General features: G+C 42.3%; 1 protein-coding gene across 1 annotated transcript in view; it reads left to right on the forward strand.

Annotated features, from left to right (window-relative positions):
- UNG (uracil DNA glycosylase) overlaps positions 1 to 26,639 on the forward strand; it is a 29,778-nt gene extending 3,139 nt beyond the window's left edge. The window contains exons 3-7 of the mRNA XM_083145997.1: positions 9,155 to 9,250; positions 9,812 to 9,909; positions 12,070 to 12,158; positions 15,894 to 16,072; positions 25,496 to 26,639. Coding sequence (XP_083002123.1) covers positions 9,155 to 9,250; positions 9,812 to 9,909; positions 12,070 to 12,158; positions 15,894 to 16,072; positions 25,496 to 25,636 — 603 coding nt within the window. The 3' untranslated portion in view covers positions 25,637 to 26,639. The remainder of the gene's footprint in view (positions 1 to 9,154; positions 9,251 to 9,811; positions 9,910 to 12,069; positions 12,159 to 15,893; positions 16,073 to 25,495) is intronic.
- The last annotated feature ends 1,049 nt before the right edge of the window (positions 26,640 to 27,688 follow it).

Consider the following 27,688-nt stretch of genomic DNA (forward strand, 5'->3'; position numbering starts at 1 on the left):
TGAATAAGTAGCTGGTGTTCTGCAAGGGTTAAACAGCGTTGGTCAACAAATATTACACTGAAAACCCGCACAGGGGGGTCACTTACATATGACCCACTTGCCATTTCTTTTGACCAACAAGGATTTGGGCAGAAATAGGGCACTAAAATGGGCATGGGTCCCAGAATCATCATTTTCAATAAGTAGCTGGTGTTCTGCAAGGGTTAAATAGCGTTGGTCAAAAAATATTACACTGGAAACCCACACAGGAGGGTCACTTACATATGAACCACTTGCCATTTCTTTTGACCAACAAGGATTTGGGCAGAAATAGGGCAGTAAAGTGGGCATAGGTCCCAGATGTCATCATTTTGAATAAGTAGCTGGTGTCCTGCAAGGGTTAAACAGCGTTGGTCAAAAAATTTTACACTGGAAACCCGCACAGGGGGGTCACTTATATATGACCCACTTGCCATTTCTTTTGACCAACAAGGATTTGGTCAGAAATAGGGCAGTAAAGTGGGCATGGGTCCCAGAATCATCATTTTGAATAAGTAGCTGGTGTCCTGCAAGGGTTAAACAGCGTTGGTCAAAAAATATTACACTGGAAACCCGCACAGGGGGGTCACTTACATATGACCCACTTGCCATTTCTTTTGACCAACAAGGATTTGGGCAGAAATAGGGCAGTAAAGTGGGCATAGGTCCCAGATGTCATCATTTTGAATTAGTAGCTGGTGTCCTGCAAGGGTTAAACAGCGTTGGTTAAAAAGTGTTACACTTGGAATCCACACAGGGGAGTCAGATACATATGACCCACTTGCCATTTCTTTTGACCAACAATGATTTGGGCAGAAATAGGGCAGTAAAGTGGGCATGGGTCCCAGAATCATCATTTTGAATAAGTAGCTGGTGTCCTGCAAGGGTTAAACAGTGTTGGTCAAAACATTTTACACTTGAAACCCACACAGGGGGGTTGCCTACATATGACCCACTTGCAATTTCTTTTGACCAACAATGATTTGGGCAGAAAATGGGCACAAAATGGGCATGGGTCCCAGAATCATCATTTTGAATAAGTAGCTGGTGTTCTGCAAGGGTTAAACAGCGTTGGTCAACAAATATTACACTGGAAACCCGCACAGGGGGGTCATTTACATATCACCCACTTGCCATTTCTTTTGACCAACAAGGATTTGGGCAGAAATAGGGCAGTAAAGTGGGCATAGGTCCCAGATGTCATCATTTTGAATAAGTAGCTGGTGTCCTGCAAGGGTTAAACAGCGTTGGTCAAAAAATGTTACACTTTCAAATCCATACAGGGGCGTCAGTTACATATCACCCACTTGCCATTTCTTTTGACCAACAAGGATTTGGGCAGTAATAGGGCAGTAAAGTGGGCATGGGTCACAGATTTCATCATTTTGAATAAGTAGCTGGTGTCCTGCAAGGGTTAAACAGCGTTGCTCAAAATAAATGACAAGTGGGTCATATGTAAGTGACCCCCCTGTGCGGGTTTCCAGTGTAATATGTTTTGACCAACGCTGTTTAACCCTTGCAGGACACCAGCTACTTATTCAAAATGATGATTCTGGGACCCATGCCCATTTTTGTGCCCATTTTCTGCCCAAATCATTGTTGGTCAAAAGAAATTGCAAATGGGTCATATGTAAGTGACCCCCCTGTGCGGGTTTCCAGTGTAATATTTGTTGACCAACGCTGTTTAACCCTTGCAGGACACCAGCTACTTATTCAAAATGATGATTCTGGGACCCATGCCCATTTTTGTGCCCATTTTCTGCCCAAATCATTGTTGGTCTAAAGAAATTGCAAGTGGGTCATATGTAGGCAACCCCCCTGTGTGGGTTTCAAGTGTAATATGTTTTGACCAACACTGTTTAACCCTTGCAGGACACCAGCTACTTATTCAAAATAATGACATCTGTGACCCATGCCCACTTTACTTCCCTATTACTGCCCAAATCCTTGTTGGTCAAAAGAAATGGCAAGTGGGTCATATGTAAGTGACCCCCCTGTGTGGGTTTCCAGTGTAATATTTGTTGCCCAACGCTGTTTAACCCTTGCAGGACACCAGCTACTTATTCAAAATGATGATTCTGGGACCCATGCCCACTTTAGTGCCCTATTTCTGCCCAAATCCTTGTTGGTCAAAAGAAATGGCAAGTGGGTGATATGTAAATGACCCCCTAGTGCGGGTTTTCAGTGTAATATTTGTTGACCAACGCTGTTTAACCCTTGCAGAACACCAGCTACTTATTCAAAATGATGATTCTGGGACCCATGCCCACTTTAGTGCCCTATTTCTGCCCAAATCCTTGTTGGTCAAAAGAAATGGCAAGTGGGTGATATGTAAATGACCCCCTAGTGCGGGTTTTCAGTGTAATATTTGTTGACCAACGCTGTTTAACCCTTGCAGAACACCAGCTACTTATTCAAAATGATGATTCTTGGACCCATGCCCATTTTTGTGCCCATTTTCTGCCCAAATCATTGTTGGTCAAAAAAAATTGCACGTGGGTCATATGTAGACAACCCCCCTGTGTGGGTTTCAAGTGTAATATGTTTTGACCAACACTGTTTAACCCTTGCAGGACACCAGCTACTTATTCAAAATAATGACATCTGTGACCCATGCCCACTTCAGTGCCCTATTTCTGCCCAAATCCTTGTTGGTCAAAAGAAATGGCAAGTGGGTCATATGTAAGTGACCCCCTAGTGCGGGTTTCCAGTGTAATATTTTTTGACCAACGCTGTTTATCCCTTGCAGGACACCAGCTACTTATTCAAAATGATGACATCTGGGACCTATGCCCACTTTACTGCCCTATTACTGCCCAAATCCTTGTTGGTCAAAAGAAATGGCAAATGGGTGATATGTAAGTGACCCCCCTGTGCGGGTTTCCAGTGTAAATTTTTTTTGACCAACGCTGTTTAACCCTTGCAGGACACCAGCTACTTATTCAAAATCATGATTCTGGGACCCATGCCCACTTTACTGCCCTATTTCTGCCCAAATCCTTGTTGGTCAAAAGAAATAGCAAGTGGGTCATATGTAAGTGACCCCCCTGTGCAGGTTTCCAGTGTAACATTTTTTGACCAACGCTGTTTATCCCTTGCAGGACACCAGCTACTTATTCAAAATGATGACATCTGGGACCTATACCCACTTTACTGCCCTATATCTGCCCAAATCCTTGTTGGTCAAAAGAAATGGCAAGTGGGTCATATGTAAGTGACCCCCCTGTGCAGGTTTCCAGTGTAACATTTGGTACTTGTTTCCTGTCTGGGCGCCCTGGTTTTCTACGTAGGGCACCGTAATGAAATCGGATCGCATCGGATTCGGTACTCGATGATGTACGATGGCATACGATGCGATCCGATTTCATTTTAAATCGCATGCGGTGCACGATGCGATGCGATCCGATTACATTTTTAGTGGACTGATAATGGCAATTTACCGCCCCATTACCAACGACACCACCACTATCCACGTGATCCCGAAGCGTGGCGAGCGGCGGCGGTACGCGTCCTCCGACTTTTTCTTACCCCCACTATCCACGTCGGCGTGGAGTTGAGAATAGAATAGTGTGGTGAGCCACCGAGCCCGAAGCGTGGCGAGCGCAGCGGATACCTTCACAGTTATACGCGTCCCCTCGCGGGCTTCACAGGTGTCCGTGGCAACGCGGACACCTGTGAAGCCCGCGAGGGGACGCGTTTACCTGTGAAGGTATCCGCGTCCCCACGCGGGGCTCGCTGCGCTCGCCACACTATTCTATTCTCAACTCCACGCCGACGTGGATAGTGGGGGTAAGAAAAAGTCGGAGGACGCGGGGCGGGCTGCGCTCGCCACGCTTCGGGATCACGTGGATAGTTGTAGTGTCGTTGGTAATGGGGCGGTAAATTGCCATTATCAGTCCACTAAAAATTAAATCGCATTGCATCGTTCAATATCGTGTATGTGCATTTGTGGTATCCGATGCGATGCGATCCGATTTTTATACGGAGAATAGCATGGTGCACAATTAACTTAGCGGGCGCCCAGATAGGAAACAAGTACCTAACATTTTTTGACCAACGCTGTTTATCCCTTGCAGGACACCAGCTACTTATTCAAAATGATGACATCTGGGACCTATACCCACTTTACTGCCCTATATCTGCCCAAATCCTTGTTGGTCAAAAGAAATGGCAAGTGGGTCATATGTATCTGACCCCCCTGTGTGGATTCCAAGTGTAAGATTTGTTGACCAACGCTGTTTAACCCTTGCAGAACACCAGCTACTTATTCAAAATGATGATTCTGGGACCCATGCCCATTTTTGTGCCCATTTTCTGCCCAAAACATTGTTGGTCTAAAGAAATTGCAAGTGGGTCATATGTAGGCAACCCCCCTGTGTGGGTTTCAAGTGTAATATGTTTTGACCAACACTGTTTAACCCTTGCAGGACACCAGCTACTTATTCAAAATAATGACATCTGTGACCCATGCCCACTTTACTTCCCTATTACTGCCCAAATCCTTGTTGGTCAAAAGAAATGGCAAGTGGGTCATATGTAAGTGACCCCCATGTGCGGGTTTCCAGTGTAATATTTTTTGACCAACGCTGTTTAACCCTTGCAGGACACCAGCTACTTATTCAAAATGATGATTCTGGGACCCATGCCCACTTGACTGCCCTATTTCTGCCCAAATCCTTGTTGGTCAAAAGAAATGGCAAGTGGGTCATATGTAAATGACCCCCTAGTGCGGGTTTCCAGTGTAATATTTGTTGACCAACGCTGTTTAACCCTTGCAGAACACCAGCTACTTATTCAAAATGATGATTCTTGGACCCATGCCCATTTTTGTGCCCATTTTCTGCCCAAATCATTGTTGGTCAAAAGAAATTGCAAGTGGGTCATATGTAGACAACCCCCCTGTGTGGGTTTCAAGTGTAATATGTTTTGACCAACACTGTTTAACCCTTGCAGGACACCAGCTACTTATTCAAAATAATGACATCTGTGACCCATGCCCACTTTACTGCCCTATTACTGCCCAAATCCTTGTTGGTCAAAAGAAATGGCAAGCGGGTCATATGTAAGTGACCACCCTGTGCGGGTTTCCAGTGTAACATTTTTTGACCAACGCTGTTTAACCCTTGCAGGACACCAGCTACTTATTCAAAATGATGACATCTGGGACCTATGCCCACTTTAGTGCCCTATTTCTGCCCAAATCCTTGTTGGTCAAAAGAAATGGCAAGTGGGTCATATGTATGTGACCCCCCTGTGCGGGTTTCCATTGTAATATTTGTTGACCAACGCTGTTTAACCCTTGCAGAACACCAGCTACTTATTCAAAATGATGATTCTGGGACCCATGCCCACTTTAGTGCCCTATTTCTGCCCAAATCCTTGTTGTTCAAAAGAAATGGCAAGTGGGTCATATGTAAGTGACCCCCCCTGTGCGGGTTTCCAGTGTAATATTTGTTGACCAACGCTGTTTAACCCTTGCAGAACACCAGCTTCTTATTCAAAATGATGATTCTGGGACCCATGCCCACTTTACTGCCCTATTTCTTCCCAAATCCTTGTTGGTCAAAAGAAATGGCAAGTGGGTCATATGTAGGCAACCCCCCTGTGTGGGTTTCAAGTGTAATATGTTTTGACCAACACTGTTTAACCCTTGCAGGACACCAGCTACTTATTCAAAATAATGACATCTGTGACCCATGCCCACTTTACTGCCCTATTACTGCCCAAATCCTTGTTGGTCAAAAGAAATGGCAAGTGGGTCATATGTAAGTGACCCCCCTGTGCGGGTTTCCAGTGTAACATTTTTTGACCAACGCTGTTTAACCCTTGCAGGACACCAGCTACTTATTCAAAATGATGACATCTGGGACCTATGCCCACTTTACTGCCCAAATCCTTGTTGGTCAAAAGAAATGGCAAGTGGGTCATATGTAAGTGACCCCCCTGTGCGGGTTTCCAGTGTAATATTTTTGACCAACGCTGTTTAACCCTTGCAGAACACCAGCTACTTATTCAAAATGATGATTCTGGGACCCATGCCCACTTTAGTGCCCTATTTCTGCCCAAATCCTTGTTGGTCAAAAGAAATGGCAAGTGGGTCATATGTAAGTGACCCCCCTGTGCGGGTTTCCAGTGTAATATGTTTTGACCAACGCTGTTTAACCCTTGCAGGACACCAGCTACTTATTCAAAATGATATCCGGGACCCATGCCCATTTTTGTGCCCATTTTCTGCCCAAATCATTGTTGGTCAAAAGAAATTGCAAGTGGGTCATATGTAGGCAACCCCCCTGTGTTGATTTCTGCAGTGAAATTTGTGGTCCATGATTCATTAACCCTTGTAAAAGTGATTGTTCTGAATAAGAAGCTGGAGCTCGAATAAGAAGCTGGAGCTTGAATAAGAAGCTGGCCGAATAAGAAGCCAACTTCAGCCTCGTCCAGAAGTCTGGGTTTGGATGATGGCAAATGATGATCTGCAGCCACACTCATTTTACACTGATACATTTGAATCAGGCACCATTAGACCAGCTACCTTGACTGCTGTACAATAACCTGTACTGTCTTGTGTGCCGGCTGTCACATTATTGGAATGGGCACATAGAACTTTGTAATGGCAAAAGGTTGCTGTAGGGAGCTGGTCCGGACTGTTTCGCCATGCTGCACCCATTGTGGTAAATTTTACTAAGACGGGAGTTCTAGTGAAGATGGGATGTTTGTCATACCAACCAGTCAGATTCTATCTATTATCTTATAGAAGGTGCTTAATAAATAAGACCTAGATTCTGGTTGGTTGCTATGGGAAACATCCCATCTTCACTAGAACTCTCATCTTAGTAAATGTATCCCATTGTCTCTGTGGGTCAGAAGGGGGCACATCTTCCTGTGTACCATTTATTTTGTCACAGACAGCAAGCAATACAGGGGTTGGTCCAAATCTATACAGCTTTCATCCATTCCCTTGTTATACTGGACTTGTTGAAATGGGTCTTGTTCTATTAACTGCAATAATCATTACCAACTAAATTGCTCCAGAACATCAGTAAACTAGTTTAGACTTCGACGTAAACTGTCACATTAGTAAGAAGAAGAGAATGAGGTGAGGACCATACTCCATACTTTCCTGTCCTTCTCCAGTATAAGCCAGAGTTTTGACTGTATAAACATTATGAATAATACAAAGAATATATTATAAATATCTTCTTTGCAAAGTTCTAATTATTTTTATGGTCAAAACTCTGATGTAAAAAGTCTGACAGGTGAGACCGTGTCCCCTTCACCTGCCTTTTCTGCACATCTCTGATCACAACAGTATATACTGCTGCACCTGTGTATTATGCCTACATGAAGTCTTGGGCTCATATATTGTGTGTAAATCTGGCTTTGTTACTAGCTAGTACATCCTGAGCCATTTACCTCACCACACGTCCATGGTTGCCTTATAGTGTGGGCATAGCTCACGTGGGTGTGCAACAAGTAAAGGGGGCCCGGCCTTGTGTTAATGTTTTACCATCCATCTATAGTTTACGCAATGAACGGATAGGGGGACGTTGAGCAGGTAGCCTGGCTCAACAGGTCATCAGCACTATTAATGTTTGCAAGATGGCCAGTTGTAAGAAGTAGAACTTTAAGGGCAGTATCCATTTAACTCAGTTAATGCATCTGGAGCAAAAACCTGTGTGCTTTCTGTCCCTGTAGAAAATTCAGCTGCTTTGCTTGCCTAATCATATAACTCCTTATTAGCCAATTATCTACGGTCAATGATTGCAAATAATTGGAGATCGGCCTCAAGCTGGCCATACGTCTGCAGATTCATTGTCACATCTGGATGGTTGGAACAAAAACCTGGTAATATCTTGTCAGTTTTCAGTTTTCCAGCATTTCTAAGCAAATGGTCAACTGTCATTTGCTCTCATCCGTTACAGGATTTTGTTCCAACCAGCCAGATCTGACAATAAATCTGAAGATGTATGGGCAGCTTAAGTTCTAAATGAGTTTACTTAATAATCTAAACTGGTTTACTGATGCTCCAAAGGGGTTTAGTTATGCTAACCTCCGCAGGCCCCCTGTTCTGAACATGAACCCAAGATGTATCAATAATCAGAACTGTTGTCGTTTCTAATAGGAAAACCCAGAATAGACTCTCCAATACAATTTTATTTTTCTTTCTTCGTAAATAAGGTGCCAGTGGCATTTTAATGCCTTTCCACAGACGTGTAGCAAGGTTGTATGGCACCTGGGGGCAGTGTATACATGGGAGAAAGATGGATTTTATTTTCTAGATCAGTGGCTGTTATCAATAGTTTGTTATCTCTGCAATATCTGTTTCTATGGTCTTTAGTAATCCACGTAAAAATTTCTGTTCCACTGCAAGGGTTTTCTAGATGTAGTTTAATGCAGTATGTGAAGTTTTATAGTAAAATGCACATGCATGGCCTTTGTAGCTTTACTAGGTGTGAATCAAGCTTAGCCTCCACCCTTGCTTGGTTTTCCCCTTTCATGCTGGTGCCACCCAGCTTTTTGTCAATTATTAAATTAAGCCACTGTCCTAAAGGCCCCTATAGACTAGTATGAGCTATCTCATGCAATAACTCTCCCGCATGTGATACATCATAAGCAAAATGACTAATTACGATGTATAGCATACATTTCCAGTCACCACAACAGACCTTAGGCTGCCGATAAATACTTCTTGCAGCACTGCCAATCTTCGGCACTGATCTGGTGCCCACAGGACTGTGTTTTGAATCGGAATTGTATGTAAAAGACATACGATTTGACACTTTTCACTCTATGTATTGGCCTGATGTGCTGGGGAAAAAAAAGCAGAAATCACACTAATGTATGGGGGACCTTAAGATGCTGATTATTGTGATAAGAGTGTTACAACAGAATGCGATTATTTCTCCTTGGGGGCGAGATGTACTAAGCCTTAAAAAGTGATAAAATGGAGCGTGATAAACCTCCAACCAATCAGCTCCTACCTGTCATTTTTCAAACCCAGTCTGTGACATTGCAGGTAGGAGCTGGTTGTTTATCACTTTTCAAACTTAGTACATCTGGCCCTGACTGAGAAGAATACGCGATCACACCTTCCTCCTGCATTTTAAAGATGCCCTGTATATTTTTTTTATTATAGCTGACTAGTTTTGTCTCAGAGGAAAGAAAACGATACACGGTGTACCCTCCTCCACATCAGGTGTTTACCTGGACCCAGATGTGCGACATTAGAGATGTAAGTGGTTTATTTTATGTCCTATTACAGTGATTTTCAACCTTTTTACCTTGCGGCACACTAAATACATTTTTAAAATTGCCAAGGCACACCATGAGATCCCCACAGGGCAAAACACATTGGCCCCCACAGGAAAAAAAAAAAAAATCACACTGGTCCCCACAGGTAACACAAATAAAATACATTATCCCTTTATATGAAAAGAAGAGACCAGTAAATAACAGTTGAACTGGTGCTGGCTGTAAACTGGTTTGGGCATCTCTAGATCTGGAGGCACACTTGAGAACAGCTCAAGGCACACTAGTGTGACACGGCAGAGTGGTTGAAAATCACTGTCCTGTTATATAAATGAAAATTTTGTCATATACATTTTTGTAATTTGTCGTATTTCTAACTTGATTCTAGTTATGAGAAGATAGCACTGATGTTTTCCAGCAAATAAAATGAGACCTGTTTCTAGGAGAATTCCAGTGCAAACAAATCTATAAATGCCTGGAAGGCCAGTTGTTTTGGAACCTGTGTGTTTTTCCTGATGTTGGATTTTTTTATTATATTTGTTAGGTTAAGGTTGTCATATTGGGACAAGATCCTTACCATGGACCCAATCAGGCACATGGCCTGTGCTTCAGTGTTCAGAAGCCTGTGTCCCCTCCACCCAGGTACTGCAACTTACTACTTTGTACCAGTTTTATAAATGCACACTGTTAAGACACTGGATACATTGTAATTGCCCCATTTTACCATCTTTTTTTCAGTTCCTATATACTTCATTATCTTGTTAGTGGTTGCATGATGGTATTTTAGGAACCAAATAGCTCCTGTTAAATCTTGGGTCAGTGGCTATTTTGTCTAGACTTAAGATCTTCATAAATAATCATGCTTACTTGTACTCCTTGTTAATGTACTGTGTATGTGAGGGTTATTCAATATGCGGCCCTCTATCTGCTCCCGAGCTTCACATCCCAGCATACTCTGGTAGTATTGATATAAGGGCACGCTAAATCTGTGTCCAGGCATCTGGAGGGCTCAGTGGCAAACGCAGGATTTTCAGATGGGGGTTTCCAGAGGGGCGGAGCAAAGCACACAGATGGACACTTAGGTGCCCCAGTATACGCCGGGTCAGTTAAAGTATTATAGATAGACCAAATGTATATAAATAATAATAATAATAAAATTTTCTGGTGGGAGGACAGTTTGCTTGACTGCAGATATCTCCAGTTCCCGGAAAAAAAGCTCTTAGATTTTAATGGAATTAAAAACTAGAAAATCCCACCTACCAAATGGTATTGGGGATCAGAGTTCAGGAGGCAGAGCAATCTGCCAACGAGAATATAAAGCTACATACCAGGTGTGTGGAGCTGGAGCAGTAACCAGCTGCTGGAAGGCTGATATCTCTGGTTGTGGGAACAGTAGAGACAAGCTACTATTGTCCATCAAAGGGGGAGAGTCCCAGCTTTTGCAATATACCCTCAGAAAAACTCTAAGTCAGACAGAACCTGAAATATCTGACTGGGAAGAGCAATTAACAAGCTTGGATGGGGACCACTGCTTTGAAGTCAGATATCTCCGGTTCCCAAGGGCTGATTTTTAAAATTCTTGTACCTATGGAAAGAGGGGACCCTCAGCTTTCAGACCAGGGCCCTTAGACTCCTAGGGGGGTTTCTGGGTACTCAGAAACCCCCCCCTGCGTGCGCTACTGGGGCTGCATGTGTATATACACACTGTGTGTATTACAAACACAACACTTGATTTCCTATAAATATATCTATAGATCTAGATAATTCATGCAAACTTTAATATTTAGCCAGACCTAACATGTTTACTCAATTTTGTATTTAATGTAGCCCACATCAGATTTGGGCCCTCAGTTTGGTTGACTCGCACAGCTGCGGTATTTCGCAGCTTTGCAAGCCTTGTATGCCCTCCCCCCGCCACCCAGTAAAGATACCCAGCGCACTGTGAATGGATGTTTTGCATAAACAGCCATCCGCAGGGTAGCGTGTGGGCCTGAAATCATTTGATGTTTGCCGACCATCGAATGATTTCTACAGTGCTCGCAAATCTAAGTCAGTCTATGGCTCAGGATGTACTAGCTAGAGTTACCTTTAAAAAGATGGTGAATCTCGGCGAAAATCATGGTGAAAGCAGTTCTCCATCCTAGCATTGAATACACTCTCGGTGAACTAGGTTCAAAACCCCATTGAAATACACCAGCAAATTCTCTGCAGGCGATGGCCACATTTGGGACAGTTCATTGCCATCACTGCAGGGCTTACACACAGCGATCAGTGCTCTATTTCTAAGCGATTTAGTCTGATTATGAATGGGTCTGGAATCGCCCCATGTGCATGCCCCTTTAGACTTGATAGACTATGTTAGTAATTTTCGAGCCCATTTTTATTATTATTATTATTATTTCACATGTATAAGCAACATACAAAAATTAAGAGACCTATTTTCTGCAGGTATGTCAAGAATATGGGAAATTTCCCTTATTAATATTCTCGCTCTAATCTTCTTACATTTTTCAGTATACTGCAGATATAGATGTGTAAACTTACAAAAATACATATTCATGGACATAATTCAGATATCCATGTTACAACCATACTAAAAAAGGCTTTAGACTTGATAAACTATGCTAGAAATTTTCAATCACCTTTAATAGTTTTAATTTGCACATTAAGGAACTTAGAAATCTGCTGGTAACTAATCCCTATTGCGTAATAGTACTGTGTATATTACCTGTGTTTTCTTGTGTTCAAATATTGATGTGTGGTCTTTCCTCCCCCCCCCCCCCCCCCCCCCCCCCCCCCCAGTCTTGAAAACATGTACAAGGAGCTACAAACGGATATTGATGGCTTTGAACACCCAGGACATGGAGATCTATCTGGTTGGGCCAAACAAGGTAATAATTGATACACATTGTGCACAGGAAGTTCTATTTGTTATGAAGCATTTGTATAGCTCTGTTTGTCAAGTGTATTTGTTTTGATGCATGACTGGTCATATGACAGGACCATTAATTACACACTATTTGTTAATGAAAAGAATACAAGACCTCCAGGATGCAACCCAAGCTGCCCTCCTTCACCAACTCATTCACATCTGACTCCAGAGATTTCTATACTGATTTTCCTTGACCTGTGCCTCTACTCCAAATGGTTTCCTGTGCTGTTATAGAACTCCCTCCTCATCATATGCTCACCTCCCAAAGTTCTTTAATCAATTTATTTACAAACCTTTCAGCTTCTGGTACTTGTGTAGTTTCACGGCGCCACCGCGCGCACAGTGAAACTTTGAAACTTGGCAGTCTGCCAGACTCTGTGTTTACTGTGCGCGTGCCGCTCTAGCTGTTCTCAGCGCAGCGCGTGGCTGCTTTCCTTATGTAAGCTACGTTATCAGCATAGAGCTGGGCAGCAGCAGTGCGCCCAGCGCTGAAAGGTCACTGTGGTACTTGTAGTTCCACAGTGAAATAGGCAGTCCTGCGCACCGCTGACAACCCGGCAATTTAGACTCCTGCGCACCGCTGACAACCCGGCAATTTAGACGCTAAAGCATCTAAATCCAGAGACTCCCTGAACCGGACACCCTGGCAATTTAGAAGTCTAGATTTAGACGTCTAAATCCAGACTCCCTGCAAACCGCTAAGATGGGGGCATCTAAATTTAGACGCTAAATCCCTTAAATTTAGTAGGGTCTAGGGCAGTGGTCGTCAACCCGTCACTCGCGAGCTACCGGTAGCTCGCCTGAGCGAAACGGGTGGCTCGACCACTGCTGCCTGCCCGGTCTGCCCGCCCACTGTTGCCGCTGGCTTGCGGCGCTATAGCCGCTGCCTTGCCCCGCTACAGCCGCCGTCACCTTCCCCCGCTGTAGTCCTCCTTGTTGCGGGGACCAGAGGAGACAGCAGGCGCTAGAAGTCATATTTGACCTCTAGCGTCTGACAGGGAGCACCGCGCTAAGCGCTTCCGGGTAACGCTGCAGCAGCGCAGTTCTGTGTTCCCAGTCATAGGCTAGAAGTCAAATATGACTTCTAGCATGGTGTGGGGGGAAGAACGGACGGACTCCAATTGCCAGCAGGGTGATGATGGAGCTGAGCTCCGAACGCACCAGCAGCAATGACTAATTTATTATGCCCATGTGAAGACTGGCATAGTGGAGGGGGCAAGCAGTGACCCCCTTGTCAATGAGCATTAACCCCTGGCAACAAAAATGAACCCCTGACAGCAAGCAGGTAATTTACATTTTTTTATTAGAAGCCTTACTGTGGGACGTTGTGTGCAATATGTGTAATGGGCATCATTTGTGTGGCACATGTTTAATGAGCATCAAGGTGTGGGGCATATGTATAAAGGAGCTTCACGTTGTGGGTCATAGGCATAATCGGCATCACGGTGTGTGGCATATGTATAATGGAGTATCACGGTGTGTGGCATATGTATAATGGAGTATCACGGTGTGTGACATATGTATAATGGAGTATCACGGTGTGTGACATATGTATAATGGAGTATCACGGTGTGTGGCATATGTATAATGGAGTATCACGGTGTGTGGCATATGTATAATGGAGTATCACGGTGTGTGGCATATGTATAATGGAGTATCACGGTGTGTGGCATATGTATAATGGAGTATCACGGTGTGTGGCATATGTATAATGGAGTATCACGGTGTGTGGCATTTGTATAATGGAGCATCACGGTGTGTGGCATATGTTTAATGGAGCATCACGGTGTGTGGCATATGTATAATGGTGCATCATGGTGTGGGGCATTTGTATAACGGAGTATCACGTTGTTGGGCATATGTATAATGGGCATCGTGTGTGTGTGTGTGTGTGTGGAAAAAATGGGGGATGTAGCCTCGCAGGAGTTCCGCGGTAGTAGCTGAACCTTCTAATTTTTGGCGCGTGCCTTCGGCACGCGCAGATGACTCTTCTCCTCTGCCTCCAGTGTTCGGAGGTATGTTTTGGGGCATTGCAGTGTGTGGCATAATGTGTCAGGGGCATTACAGTTTGTGGCATTATGTGTAAAGGGCATTTTTTGGGATATTATGCAGATTTTTTTTTTTTTTACTTTAGTAGCTCTTCGGGCGGTTTGTCGCGAGTAGCTCCCGACCCAAAAAAGGTTGGAGACCACTGGTCTAGGGGTACACTATTAAACCTGTTCACAATGACACTAGTCAACGTAACACCTGTCGACCTTGTTAATTCTACTATCCACGCCAACCCAAAGCGTGGCGAGCCCGCGAGGGGCGGCGGTACGCGTCCTACGACCTTTTCATACCCCCACTATTCACGTCGGCGTGGAGTTGATTTTATAAAGTGTGGCGAGCGCAGCGAGCCACCAAGCCCGAAGCGTGGCGAGCGGACGTGGATACCTTCACAGGTATCCGCGTCCCCTCGCGGGCTTCACAGGTATCCGCGTCCGCTCGCTGCGCTCGCCACACTTTATGAAATTAACTCCACGCCGACGTGGATAGTGGGGGTATGAAAAGGTCGTAGGACGCGTACCGCTGCGCTCGCCACGCTTCGGGTTGGCGTGGATAGTGAAATTAACAAGGTCGACAGCTGTTACGTTGACTAGTGTCATTGTAAACCGGTTTAATAGTGTACCCCTAGACCCTACTAAATTTAGACGCTTTAGCGTCTAAATTTAGATGCCCCCATCTTAGCGGTTTGCAGGGAGTCTGGTTTAGACATCTAAATCTAGACTTCTAAATTGCTGGGGTGTCCAGTTCAGGGAGTCTCTGGATTTAGACGCTTTTAGCGTCTAAATTGCCGGGTTGTCAGCGGTGCGCAGGACTGCCTATTTCACTGTGGAACTACAAGTACCACAGTGACCTGTCAGCGCTGGGCAGCGTGCGCTGCTGCCCAGTGCTATGCTGATAACGTAGCTCACATAAGGAAAGCAGCCACACGCTGCGCTGAGAATAGCTAGAGCGGCACTCGCACAGTTAAACAGAGCGTCTGGTAAGCTGCCAAGTTTCAGCCACAGACTGTGCGCGCGGTGGCGCCGTGAAACTACACAAGTACCCAGCTTCTTTTATCCCATTGTATCCTCAACAAACTTAACGTATGGGCTTAGCCCTAGGGCCCCACAATTCAAGGGGACTTTAAGCAGGGGTTTGCTGGTGCCTCTGGAGTTTCTTATGTGGCTAATAGTTTGCTAGTGGGCTGATTTGGTTATGAATTACACAAAATCGGAGCTGCCAGGAAACCTTCTCTACCGCCCTGCAGCCAAACGGTTACTGGCTGATAGCAGGAGAAGTGACAACAATGAAGTTGTGATTTTTTTTTTTTTTGCTTAAGTAGGTTCTTACTTAAATAGGTTTTTGCTAAGGTTCCACAATGCAGTTAAGATGGCCCCGACTCCACCTAGGTTTGCTACCACTTACTCTGAGGGGTAAATGTCTTTACCCAATGGATATAAAGTGCAATAAACATAAATGCTTAAGCTACTTTGACAAACTGCTGAATAGTAAAGGTTCCACTACTAGTGCCAAATGTCTGACCTCTGTACCATAAGCCATCTCACATCTGCATGTACATCTGCTTTTATGTATGACTTATCATTTTACTAGATCTCCCTGCAGGTTTCTGTGGTGCCTTACCTAAACACATTGATTTTTCTTATGACAGGGGTTCTCCTATTAAATGCAGTGCTGACTGTCCGTGCACATAATGCCAATTCGCACAAGGACCGAGGCTGGGAGCAGTTTACAGACTCTGTAGTGTTCTGGCTAAACAAAAACCTTGATGGCTTAGTCTTCATGCTGTGGGGAGCCTATGCACAGAAGAAGGGCATCGGTATTGACAGAGTAAGTTACACTGAACCAGAAAGACAGGTGGTATAATATTAATGATAAAAAAATTTATTTGCCAGTGTTGTTAAGAGAGTCATGAATCAAAGATCTAATCTAGTTGTCCATCTTTAAAATCACCACATACTTTGCTGCGTGAAGTCTATGTGTGCATAGAACCAAAACATTATAAATGTTCATCAAAGTGTTTATCTTTTTTTTCCCTAGCCACGATGGTCCAGTGTTTTTTTTTGTTTTTTTTATAGCTGGCCTAACAATTTAATGCAATAATATTCCAGAATATGTCTAAAAATTGAAGTCCAAATTATAGTCCTGTTGGCCTCTTTTGATGGTTGTAGTTCTTGTCCTTCTAAAATCAAGGCAGAGCCATATGAAACTTCCTCATAAACAATGGCATATGCTGTACATACAAAAACAGCATAAATCACTTAGGGGGGAGTGGCCGGGAGAGGAAGCCGCACGGAGTTTCACGTCTCGTGCATGATCCTCGGCCCGGGAAGGTGAGCTGGTCGCTGCCGGGGTAGTCTGCCCTAGGCACAGGATATCACCTACCAGCTGGTCTGCTGCCTCGGAGCCGGGTGCTTGACTGATGTCGGGTGCTGCGGGTTGAGACGGCAAGGCCAGGGAGAGGAGGACGCCAGCTGCAGTCAAACGGTGCACGGAGCGGCGGTGTCACGCCGCGTCAGGAGGGACGCAAACAGCGCAGCTGAGCCAGGATTACGGAGCAGCAGAGCCGAGTCAGCATCAAGGGAGGCGGTAGGAGTGGAACGGAGCAGCAGAGCCCCGAACCCAATGGTGCACAGAGCTGCGGGGTGAAGCCGGCATCGGGAGCGACGTGAGTATCGCATCCATAGCTGAACCTGGTTATCGGAGCGGTGGAGTCGAGCCGGCATCAGGGTGAGGTGGTGGAAGGCCGGAGATTAGACTCGGGGGACCAAGAAGCAGCAGGGGAAGACAGTCGTAGAGCGTGAGCCTCTGCTGAGCCCAGAGCACCGCTGAGAGTCACCGGAGCAGGTGGGAGGCTGGAGGTTGGGTAAGAGCCCCCTGCTGGGACCTTATCAAGCTTTATACGGGACTAAGTCTTGCTTGTGGTAGCCGCTCTGAGCTGAGAGAGAGCGCGGCTAAAGAGGTGACAAACATAAGGGAGATTAACATTGAAGGTGCAGGAGCACTAGGAGCATAGAACCCAGGTCTGTGAAGGACGGCAGACCGGGTCAGGGCCACGGTCTGTGTTCTAACTGATACTCACCCCACAATTAAGGGGGTTGAGAGCCAATGGGCTAACAGAGCAGAGAGCTCTTACCCTATATATACTTGGTCTGAAATAAGACACTATCAATATTCTCCAGGCTCGGCTTAGAGAATCAATTATAGGATTGCTCCAAGGGCCAATCGATAAAAGAGATCTCCCCAAAAATGGTCCAGGGCCAAGACACTTGGTATAAAAAACAGGTCCTCCCAAAAGCTTGAACTATAATGGAAGAGCATATGTTTTAAAAAAATAAATAAAAGGGATAACCAGGTGCCTTGAATGGAAGAGAAATAAGGGGAAGAGGAAGGAGAGAAAAGGGGAGAGACTTCAAAGTAGAATAAAATAAGCCATTATACAGACATACCGACAATCGGTCAGAAGACCCAAATTAAAAATGTCTAACAAGAACCGTAAGAATCAAATACAAAACCAATCAACTTTGTTTAGCTCAAAGAAAAGTAAGCAAACACCAGTATCTCCAGGGATAACTCTGAGCCCCACAAGCTCGCTTTCACGTTCAGAGACATCACAACTGGTAGATACGGACCCATATGAATCTCTGTTACAGAGAATAACTAGCTCCTTTAAGACTGAACTAAAAATGGCAGTAACAGAATTATCAGAAATCTCCTCGTTAGGGACAAGGATGGATACATTAGAACAGAAGACGGATGAAATTTGTAATTACCAGACGGTAATATTACAAGAATTCGAAGAGATGAAGACAAAATTAACCCAGTTAAAAGATCAAATGGAGGACCTAGAAAATAGGTCGAGAAGACAAAACTTACGAATCCGAAATGTTCCAGAATCAATAGATAGTCAATCAATTCCACCCTACCTAAAGGGGTTCTTTCAGCAGATGTTGCCTGACTGCGAAGAAGACCACCTTCTACTAGATAGGGCTCATAGGGCTTTAAGAGCAAGAACTGCGACGGATCAGCCCCCCAGAGATATAATAATAAGGGTTCATTATGACCAGATTAAAACAAAAATTCTGGAAGTAAGCAGACTTTCTCCTACAATTCAATATAGAGACTCAACGATATCAATATTTCAAGATTTGGCACCTATAACATTGAGGAAAAGAAGAGAGATGGGACTGGTTACTAAAACTCTTCGGGATCAGAAGATATTATATAGATGGGGTTTCCCATTTTCGTTGCAATTTACATATGAGGGAAAAAAATATATTCTAAGGAACCTCGAATCTGGGCTTGAGACCCTCAAAGACTTAGGCCTTCTCTCGGCCTTACAGGTCACGAAGACATCGGAAACTTCGGGGTCCTCAGAACCCAGAAAGCCACCGAGAGCTGAATGGTCTAAAAAATAACCTAAGACAATAATGTTAGGAGTATAATAAGGATTTGGTCCTTTAAAAATCTATCTCTTAAACTAAAGATCAAAAGGACAATGGGCTGGGTTCTCTCCCCCCACCCCTTTCCCTTTTTTTTTTTTTTTTTAGAAAAAGAATTAATTCACTCAAAGTAGACACAACAAGAGAAGGAAATGCGTAGACAGGTTAGGGTCTACCGGATCACGGAATAATATTCACTTGTAGGGGTTTTTCAATTTTTTTTTTTTTTTTATAAAAGATTTAAATCTCTTATAGTAGAAGGATCGGTGTAGACAGTCTACGATCTAACGGATTTTGAAATACAACACGGAGTAACACCCACCCACATTGGGTCTTAAAAGGAAGGGAGAAACCCCCCCCCCCCCCCCCCCAAAAAAAAAACACTTATTCAATATAGATAAAGACGCACAACACGGAATAGACACTTTTTAATTTTAAATTTTTTTTTTTTTCTTTTTTTTTTTTTTCTTTTCCTCTTTCTCTTCGCTAGGAGATTAGAAGGGATCGTATATAGAGTTGATATGTCGCAAGCACACTGAGATTGCGGGATAAGTAATTTCATTAACCTAAGAAGGATTAGCTTGTCTTGGAGCTATTTCTCCATCCCCCTCCCTTTTTTTTTTTTTCTCTTTTTTTTTTTTTTTTTTTTCTTTTCTTCGTTAGGAGATTGGAAGGGATTGTATATAGTGTTGATATGTCGCAAACACATTGAGATAGCGGGATAAGTAATTTCAGTAACCTAAGAAGGATTTGGTTGTTTTGGAGCGACTTCTCCATTTTTATCCTCTCTTTCTTCTTCCTCTTCTTTTTTTTTTTTTCACTCTTTTCTCTCTCCTCTCCAATTAGCAGAAGGATCAGTTCCCTGCTTAAAAAATAAATATGTTCTTAATATAAGGGTTAAGAGCAATAGAGAAAAATAGCCTAACGAATGAATAAGGTTACCTCTGCATCCCTTTTAGAATCCTTGTCTCCCTTCCCCCCCCCCCCCCCCCCCCCTTATTGGCACCAACTGACACCTTGAGGAACTTACTCCAAAAGAGGTGTGGAAATACCGTCATTTTAATTGACGGATATATTAAGTTTCAAAGATGTACAGCTATACGTCTGTTTTTTGTTGGGTCTAAGTCTGCGGACCCTATTTGTGGTTTGTCTTGTGCAAATTTTGTTTTTTTTCTTTCCTGTAATTTCCTCCTTGGGTGTCACCAGCTGAGTCTCACACAATCTAATTCAGCTTATATGTATAAAACCTATACTCGATATACCCTATGACGCTAAAAATAATGTCATTAAACGTTAATGGTTTAAATTTACCACGCAAAAGGGCGATGGCTCTATATTTCTTTAAAAAACAAAATAAATATTTTACTACTACAAGAAACCCATTTTAAAGATCAGCATCCATCTATGTCCTCAAGGACATTTCCCAAATCTTATCACTTAACCTTTGAAAAAAAAAGGAAAGGGACAGCAATACTGGTACATAACTCCCTAATATATAAAGAAGAACAGACCTATTCCGATTCAAAAGGGAGATTTAATATTTTGGTAATGTCAGTGGCTAATAACTTCTTAACGGTCGCTTCAGTTTATGCTCCAAATAAGGAGCAAAAAGCATTTCATACAGATTTTTTTAAGCAATTAAACAGAATAGCTAAAGGAAAAATAATTATAGGGGGAGATTTTAATGCTAGCCCCGACTAAAAATGGGATAGAGAAGCAATAAACCCCCCAAACCCGACAATAGTTAGAGAATCTAAAAGGCTTAAAGAAACCATGATCTCAAACAAGCTCTATGATGCATGGAGGGTGTTATATCCGAAGGAACGTACATATACACATTACTCCATTCCACATAAAACGTACTCAAGATTAGATTTCTTTTTGATAGATGCAATTACAACTTCGGACCTAATTAAAGCATGGGTGACTCCAGTGGTTTGGTCGGACCATTTGGCAGTTACAATTATGATCCACTTCAAAAATATAAGCCACTCAGAATATCGTTGGAGACTCAACTCCACCCTTCTGTTAAAAACAGAACACAGTATGCAGATAGAAAAAATACTGAAAGAATATTTTGAAATAAATAAAAATGATGAGACATCGCCTACGATAATTTGGGAAGCACATAAAGCCGTAATCAGAGGACAACTAATAAAATTAGCGAGAGAGCAAAAATTAAGAGATAACAAAATTTGTATCGACCTCGAACAACACTTAAACACCTTAACAATTAGTCATCAAAAAAACCCCAAACGTAACATCTATTCTAAGATTTTAACATTAAAAAGCCGACTGTTTCAGATCTGTTCTGAAAAGGCAGGTAAAACCATGAAATGGCTCCAACATAAATATTACGCCAAGGGAGATAAAGCAGATTCGCTCTTGGCTTATAAACTTCGGAAACGCAAGCAAAGAGACCGGATCTTTGCAATAAAAAACGCACAGAATCAGTTAACTTATGATCCACGAGAAATGTCACAAAGCTTTAGAGAGTATTGTCGTTATACAACATACCGATTGATATAGAAGAAGAAATATTAAAAACTCACTTTGAGAAATTCATGCTATCAAATAACCATGCTATCAAATAACCTTCCACCTTCTAGAGGAGATTGAGAAAACAATTAAGACCTTAAAAAGTGCCTCTGCTCCTAGACCAGATGGCTTTTCAGCTATTTATTACAAAAAATTCTGTAAAATCCTTACCCCTCATTTAAAAGCGCTCTTCGATTTCATCCAAATGGGCCAGGCATTTGACCCTGCAACAACTCTGGCAGAAATAATTGTGATCCCAAAGCCAGGTCGCGACCCTACCCTCTGTAGCAATTACCGACCGATTTCATTATTAAATTCTGATTTAAAGTTATTTGCAAAAATTTTAGCAAATCGGTTGGTAAAGGTTATTCCCACACTGATCCACCCCGATCAGGTGGGTTTTATTCCTACAAGGCAAGCTTTTGAAAACATCAGGAGGGTAGTGGATACAATCCAGGTTGTGAATGACTCAGTGTCACCTGCCTTAATTATGAGCCTCGATGCCGAAAAGGCATTTGACAGAGTGTCCTGGGCGTATATGATTCAAATGCTTGGTAGATATGGATTCGGAGGGCGCTTTTTGACTGGAGTCCAATCTCTATATAAATCACTGATGGCCTCGGTCATAGTGAACGGATTTAAATCCCCCTCTTTCTCAATAAAAAAACGGGACTAGACAGGGCTGTCCCCTGTCTCCCCTAATTTTCGCGCTCATTAGAAACGAGCATGAGATTGGGGGAATAAAAATAGGGAATATGGTTTACAAAACCGCATTGTATGCGGATGATATACTCCTCACAATATCTGATCCGATGTCATCCTTAACAAAATTATTCGAGATAATACATGATTTCAAACTTCAAGATTAATACGGAAAAAACGGAAGTTTTGGACTTTCATATGTCAGCTGAAATGAGGGAGACCATCTCATCTGATTTTTCATTCAATTGGAAAAAGAGGCAACTGAGCTATCTAGGAATTAATATAACAAAAAAATATCATCTTCTATATGAGGCAAACTATCCCATCTTTATTCCGTATCAACCTTGTTATGGATACCAAAAAATCAAAGACCTAAAAATATAGGATCTTTCCCAACAATTGCATTTACAGTGGCTTTGTGGGATAAAGTATGTAAATGATATAAATTGATCTCTTCCCCCTCGATCCTGACTCCCATTTGGGATAATCCACAATTTAGGTCCAGCAGAGACAGACAATTTGAGAAGTACTGGGTAAAAACAAATGTATTATTTACTAATGATCTAGAGTTTGGTGGAAACTTCTTATTATTTACAGATCTCCAAGCAAAATATGATATACCAAACAATTGCTTTTACCAGTACTTACAGATTCGAAGCTTATATTTATCAACTCGAACAGTAAACAAAGAAAGGGCTAAAACTAAAGTGGAAAGTTTGTGTCAGAAGAGAGCTAACGCTAGGGGTTATATCTCATTAATCTACCAGTTACTATTAAATTATGGAAAAAAGACCCGTTCGCCACATGAATTAGCGTGGGAAGCGGATCTTGGGAAGCAATTAGAGACAGAGACATGGGACAGGATTAAAGAGAATTTGATCTCGTTATCCCCAGCAATACGTTATAGAGAGAACGCTTATAAAATATATTCACGTTGGTACCTGACACCCAGCAGATTAGCACGTATATATCCCGACGCGACAGATCTTTGCTGGCGGAAATGTGGAGGAAGGGGCACGCTGATACATATTTTCTGGGAGTGTCCACGAATTTTAGAGATCTGGAAGTATACTCACAGCCTAATACAACATGTTACAGGTGCTAAAATACCATTTCAACCTAAGTTCATGATACTCCCAAAGAATATACCAGGGATCACAAAAGCAGCACAAAAACTTATCTGGTTTATGACCAGTGCGGTTAAAATAAAAATAGCAGCTCACTGGAAACTGGAGTCCAGCCCATCCAAAATCGCAATAAAAGAAGTGATATCATATGGAATACCTCTCTAGCATTGTAGAGGAGAACCCATCACCCTTCAAGGCAATTTGGAACCCATGGTTAGCTTTTCATAATTTGCCATTAATATAATAGCTAAACAAAGTAAGGTGGAGTAGATAACAAAATTAAGATTAAATATAAAAATTAATGAAAGACGATCTAATAGATAACGATAATTAAACACCCAACCCCTTTTCCCTATTTATTATTATTTATTGTAATGTCTTGTCTTGGTTGTTGTATTATTGTCTTTTGTTTCCTTAATATAATTACCGTATTTTTCGGACTATAAGGCGCACCTAAAAGCATTAAAATTTCCTCAAAATAGGCCATGCGCCTTATAATCCGGTGCGCCTTATGTGTGCAACTTTGGTAAGCGGAGGCTTGATTGACTGTCGGAGCATTTCCTGCTGACACAGTGTCAGCAGAAATGGTCCGACAGTCAATCAGGCGGAGGCCTTACGTACACGCCGAAGATCCTAGGAAATGGCACCAGTGAAAAGACATGCTTACGAGGCACAATTCAAACTGCAGACTATCAGTTACGCGGTTGCAAATGGGAACAGAGCAGCTGCGAAAGAATTCAACATTAATGAATCTATGGTTCGTAAGTGGAGGAAGCAAGACAATGAACTTCTTCAAGTTAAGAAGACAAAACAGAGTTTCCGAGGGAACAAAGCGAGGTGGCCACAGTTAGAAGACCAACTTGAGCAATGGATTATTGAACAAAGAACCGCCGGGAGAAGCGTCTCTACAGTCACCATTCGACTGAAGGCAACAACGATAGCACAAGACCTGAAGATCGAACACTTTCAAGGAGGTCCGTCTTGGTGCTTTCGTTTTATGAAAAGGCGTCATCTCTCCATCCGCACAAGGACTACCATGGCGCAGCAACTGCCAGCAGATTACAAAGAAAAACTGGCCATCTTCCGCGCCTACTGCAGTAACAAGATTACTGGCAAAAAGATCCAGCCCAACCACATCACCAACATGGACGAGGTCCCCCTCACTTTTGACATCCCTGTGAACCATACTGTGGATAAAAAGGGGAGCAGCACAGTATTGATACGCACCACGGGGCATGAGAAGTCGGCTTTCACTGTTGTTCTTGGTTGCCACGCTAATGGACAGAAGCTTCCACCTATGGTCATTTTTAAGAGGAAGACGCTGCCCAAAGAAAAGTTTCCTGCCGGAGTCATTGTTAAGGCCAATCAAAAGGGCTGGATGGACAAGGACAAAATGACAGAGTGGCTGAGAGAGGTATATGTAAAGAGACCGGATGGTTTTTTCCATGCATCACCGTCCCTGTTGATCTGCGACTTTATGCGCGCCCATCTCACCGATGCTGTGAAAAACCAAGTGAGGCAAATGAATACGGATCTTGCCATCATTCCGGGAGGACTAACAAAAGAATTTCAACCGTTGGACATTGGTGTAAACAGGGTGTTTAAAGTGAAGTTGCGAGCGACGTGGGAGCGATGGATGACAGACGGTGAACATACCTTCACTAACACTGGGAGGCAGCGCCGGGCGAGTTACGCCACCATATGTGAATGGATCGTGGATGTCTGGGCTGAGGTATCTGCCTTAACTGTTGTCGAGCTTTCGGGAAAGCTGGCATCATTGCTGAACAGCCACCAGGTAACGAGACTGACTCCGACAATGATGACAGGGAACAGGGCATGCTTGACAGCGAAATTGCCCAGCTGTTCAATTCTGACACAGAAGATGGGGAGTTTGATGGTTTTGTGGGAGAAGATTGTTAAATAAATAATTTGAGTGTCTTGTTAAATACCTACAGTAGTAGTGTAAAGTTGAACTAAACTTAAAGAAGATGAGGAGTTTGCTAGTTTTGTGGGAGAAGATTGTTAAAAAAAATATTTTAAATAACTACGGTAGTAGAATAAAGTTGCACCAAACTAAATACATACTGTAATTTGAGAATAAAGTTCCATCTAACTGGATGTTTTGCCTCCGTTACCTTTTCTACTGTTTTATTATGCACCTTATAATACGGTGCGCCTTATAATCCGGTGCGCCTTATGTATGGGTCAAGTACAGAAATGTACCCCATAACTGAAACTGCGCCTTATAATCCGGTGCGCCTTATAGTGCAGAAAATACGGTATATGTTTTTGAAAATGGCTTAGAATATGTAAAAAATAAGAAGCTATACATTATACAAAAGAAAATGATGCACTGTGTATTGAAAAAATTTTGAATAAAGATTTATAATGTAAAAAAAAAAAAAAAACTTCCTCATAAAATGGTTTTGTTTTTCCCCTTGCAGAAACGTCATCATGTCCTGCAAGCTGTTCATCCTTCCCCTCTCTCTGCACATAGAGGATATTTTGGCTGTCGTCATTTCTCTAAAACAAACTCTTTTCTACAAAACTTGGGGAAAGAACCCATTGACTGGAAAGCCTTGTGATCTGAAGGAGCAGTAATAGTCTGGATAGGCTTGGCCAGAGGAATCTTACAAGAGGGCACTCCACTTCACTAGATTATATAAACATTTTTTGCAATCTGCACAACTGATAATTCTAGTATATGGTCTGAATGCATTGGCACGGACACGTCTTTGTGTGTTGAGATGAGTTTTTAGTTCGAAACTTGAGCTTTTCAATTTAGCTCAGTGAATTAGAATAGTTTACCTTTCCAAAACTGGTTTGGTCTTAAGTTGGAAGCCATGCTAGGTTCCTATCCATGAGCATGAGATTTCATATTACAGAGATCATGTACATGGTGGCTTTGATCAAGCATTTCATAGTTTGGGATTAAGAATTACCTTTTGAGTTGAGTAAAGCACTTCGCTTTCCATGTGCTAGAATAAGCTGACAATCGGTTATGGGGCTTCTAAATCTTTGTTTGACTTGTTCAAAGATCATGTTCACTGTAGGTTAAAGAGTGGTCATGCTTACATATTAAAGGGTAACCTTTTTAGAACATGAGGTATCATGACAGTAGCTGTAGTTGATACATCATATCTAAAATATTATTTTCTCTGATCAGAAACCTGCAACTAGAGTGAACACTAAGTTGAATTTTGAATACTGTTATTTTGAGAAGTAGTTATTATTCAGCTGATAAATTGTTACAGCAAGATCTAACCTAAAACCTGTTAACTGCAGATGTCTGCTACACTAGTTTAATAGCATTTCTTGAAAAACACCAAGGCTGGTTTTAGCTTGGATCAGTTATCTACCTACAATTTAAAAAAAAAAAACACAAAAACATTTTATAACAAAAATGTTTGGTTCTCTAAAAGGGTAGCCCTGTATTCTTATGGATAACTTTGTAGATAACATATAATGTGCATTCTAAAGGAATACAAAATAAAACAAAGTATGTACATATTGTAAACATGGGGAGGTGTAGTGTGTGTATAAGCATATAATGTATTCAGTTTGGGGAATAAACTTGTATTTTTTTTATTTATGGAAGACTATTTCGTTCTAAACCAAACACTGGATACAAAAATTATCTGTAAAAAAAAAAAAACGTAATGAAAAAAAAAGGCACTCCTGGGCTTTTTTGTAGGCCATACTTTCTTCTTAAACTTTAAATAACATACATTTGTAAATGCTATAAATCACAACATTTCTGTAGGACATGTACAAATACAGATCGTGTAGACCAAAAGCCTGACAAACCTAAAATAAGGAAAGATAACCATGTGGAGTGGACTCATGACAACACCACCCCACGTCTGGCTTAAAATGTTAAGATTTGCAAGGGGGCGTGCAGACATTTTATTATAATTTAATAAAAAATTGAGTTGTTTATAGCAACCAAATAAGATTTTGGACACACACCACACACTATTCAACAACTGTAAGAAAGTGAGCTCCCAAAAATATAGGCTCCCTGGAAGGCATGAGAAGATGGACATTTTTATATTAAAGAATTTAAGAAATTGTCTTTCCATAATGTCTTGAATTACCAACTGAAACAACTTTAAATCAATTCCTCAAAAGGAATTCCTTTCATACTATAGCTTTCACGTCCAAAATGGCCTCTTGGGCAGCAAGACCAGGTATAAAAATCACACCACCTCCATACAGGATAGGACAGAAGATTACAACATCTAACTATGCTTGAGTGGTTAAGTGAAGAGCGTTTTTGGATTCCATGTCTCTGGAAATTCGAGAGAAGAAAAATGGTTTGGAATAAAGCTATTGCAAAACTATTAAAATTCCAGTTTGTGGACAGTGAGCACCCAAAGGTAGGAAATCAAGAGCTAGGTAGGAATCAATAACATGAATTTGAATAAATTTGAACAGCTGCGGAGTCTGAATTACTGCTGTCACCAGCCTTTGGAGTTTTCTCATGGAAAAGCCCAGAACAAACGCTTTAATTTGTGCTACCTCAAAGGATACAGCCTGGAAACTCAAGCAAAATTTTAATGTTTAAAATGAAACTAATCAGAATTTGAGCCAAAAGCATTCAAATTCTTAATTAAGGTTGATTCCACTAGCCTACC

Source organism: Crinia signifera, chromosome 1, assembly GCF_055691185.1.
Source record: "Crinia signifera chromosome 1, ASM5569118v1, whole genome shotgun sequence".
NCBI classification, from domain to species: Eukaryota; Metazoa; Chordata; class Amphibia; order Anura; family Myobatrachidae; genus Crinia; species Crinia signifera.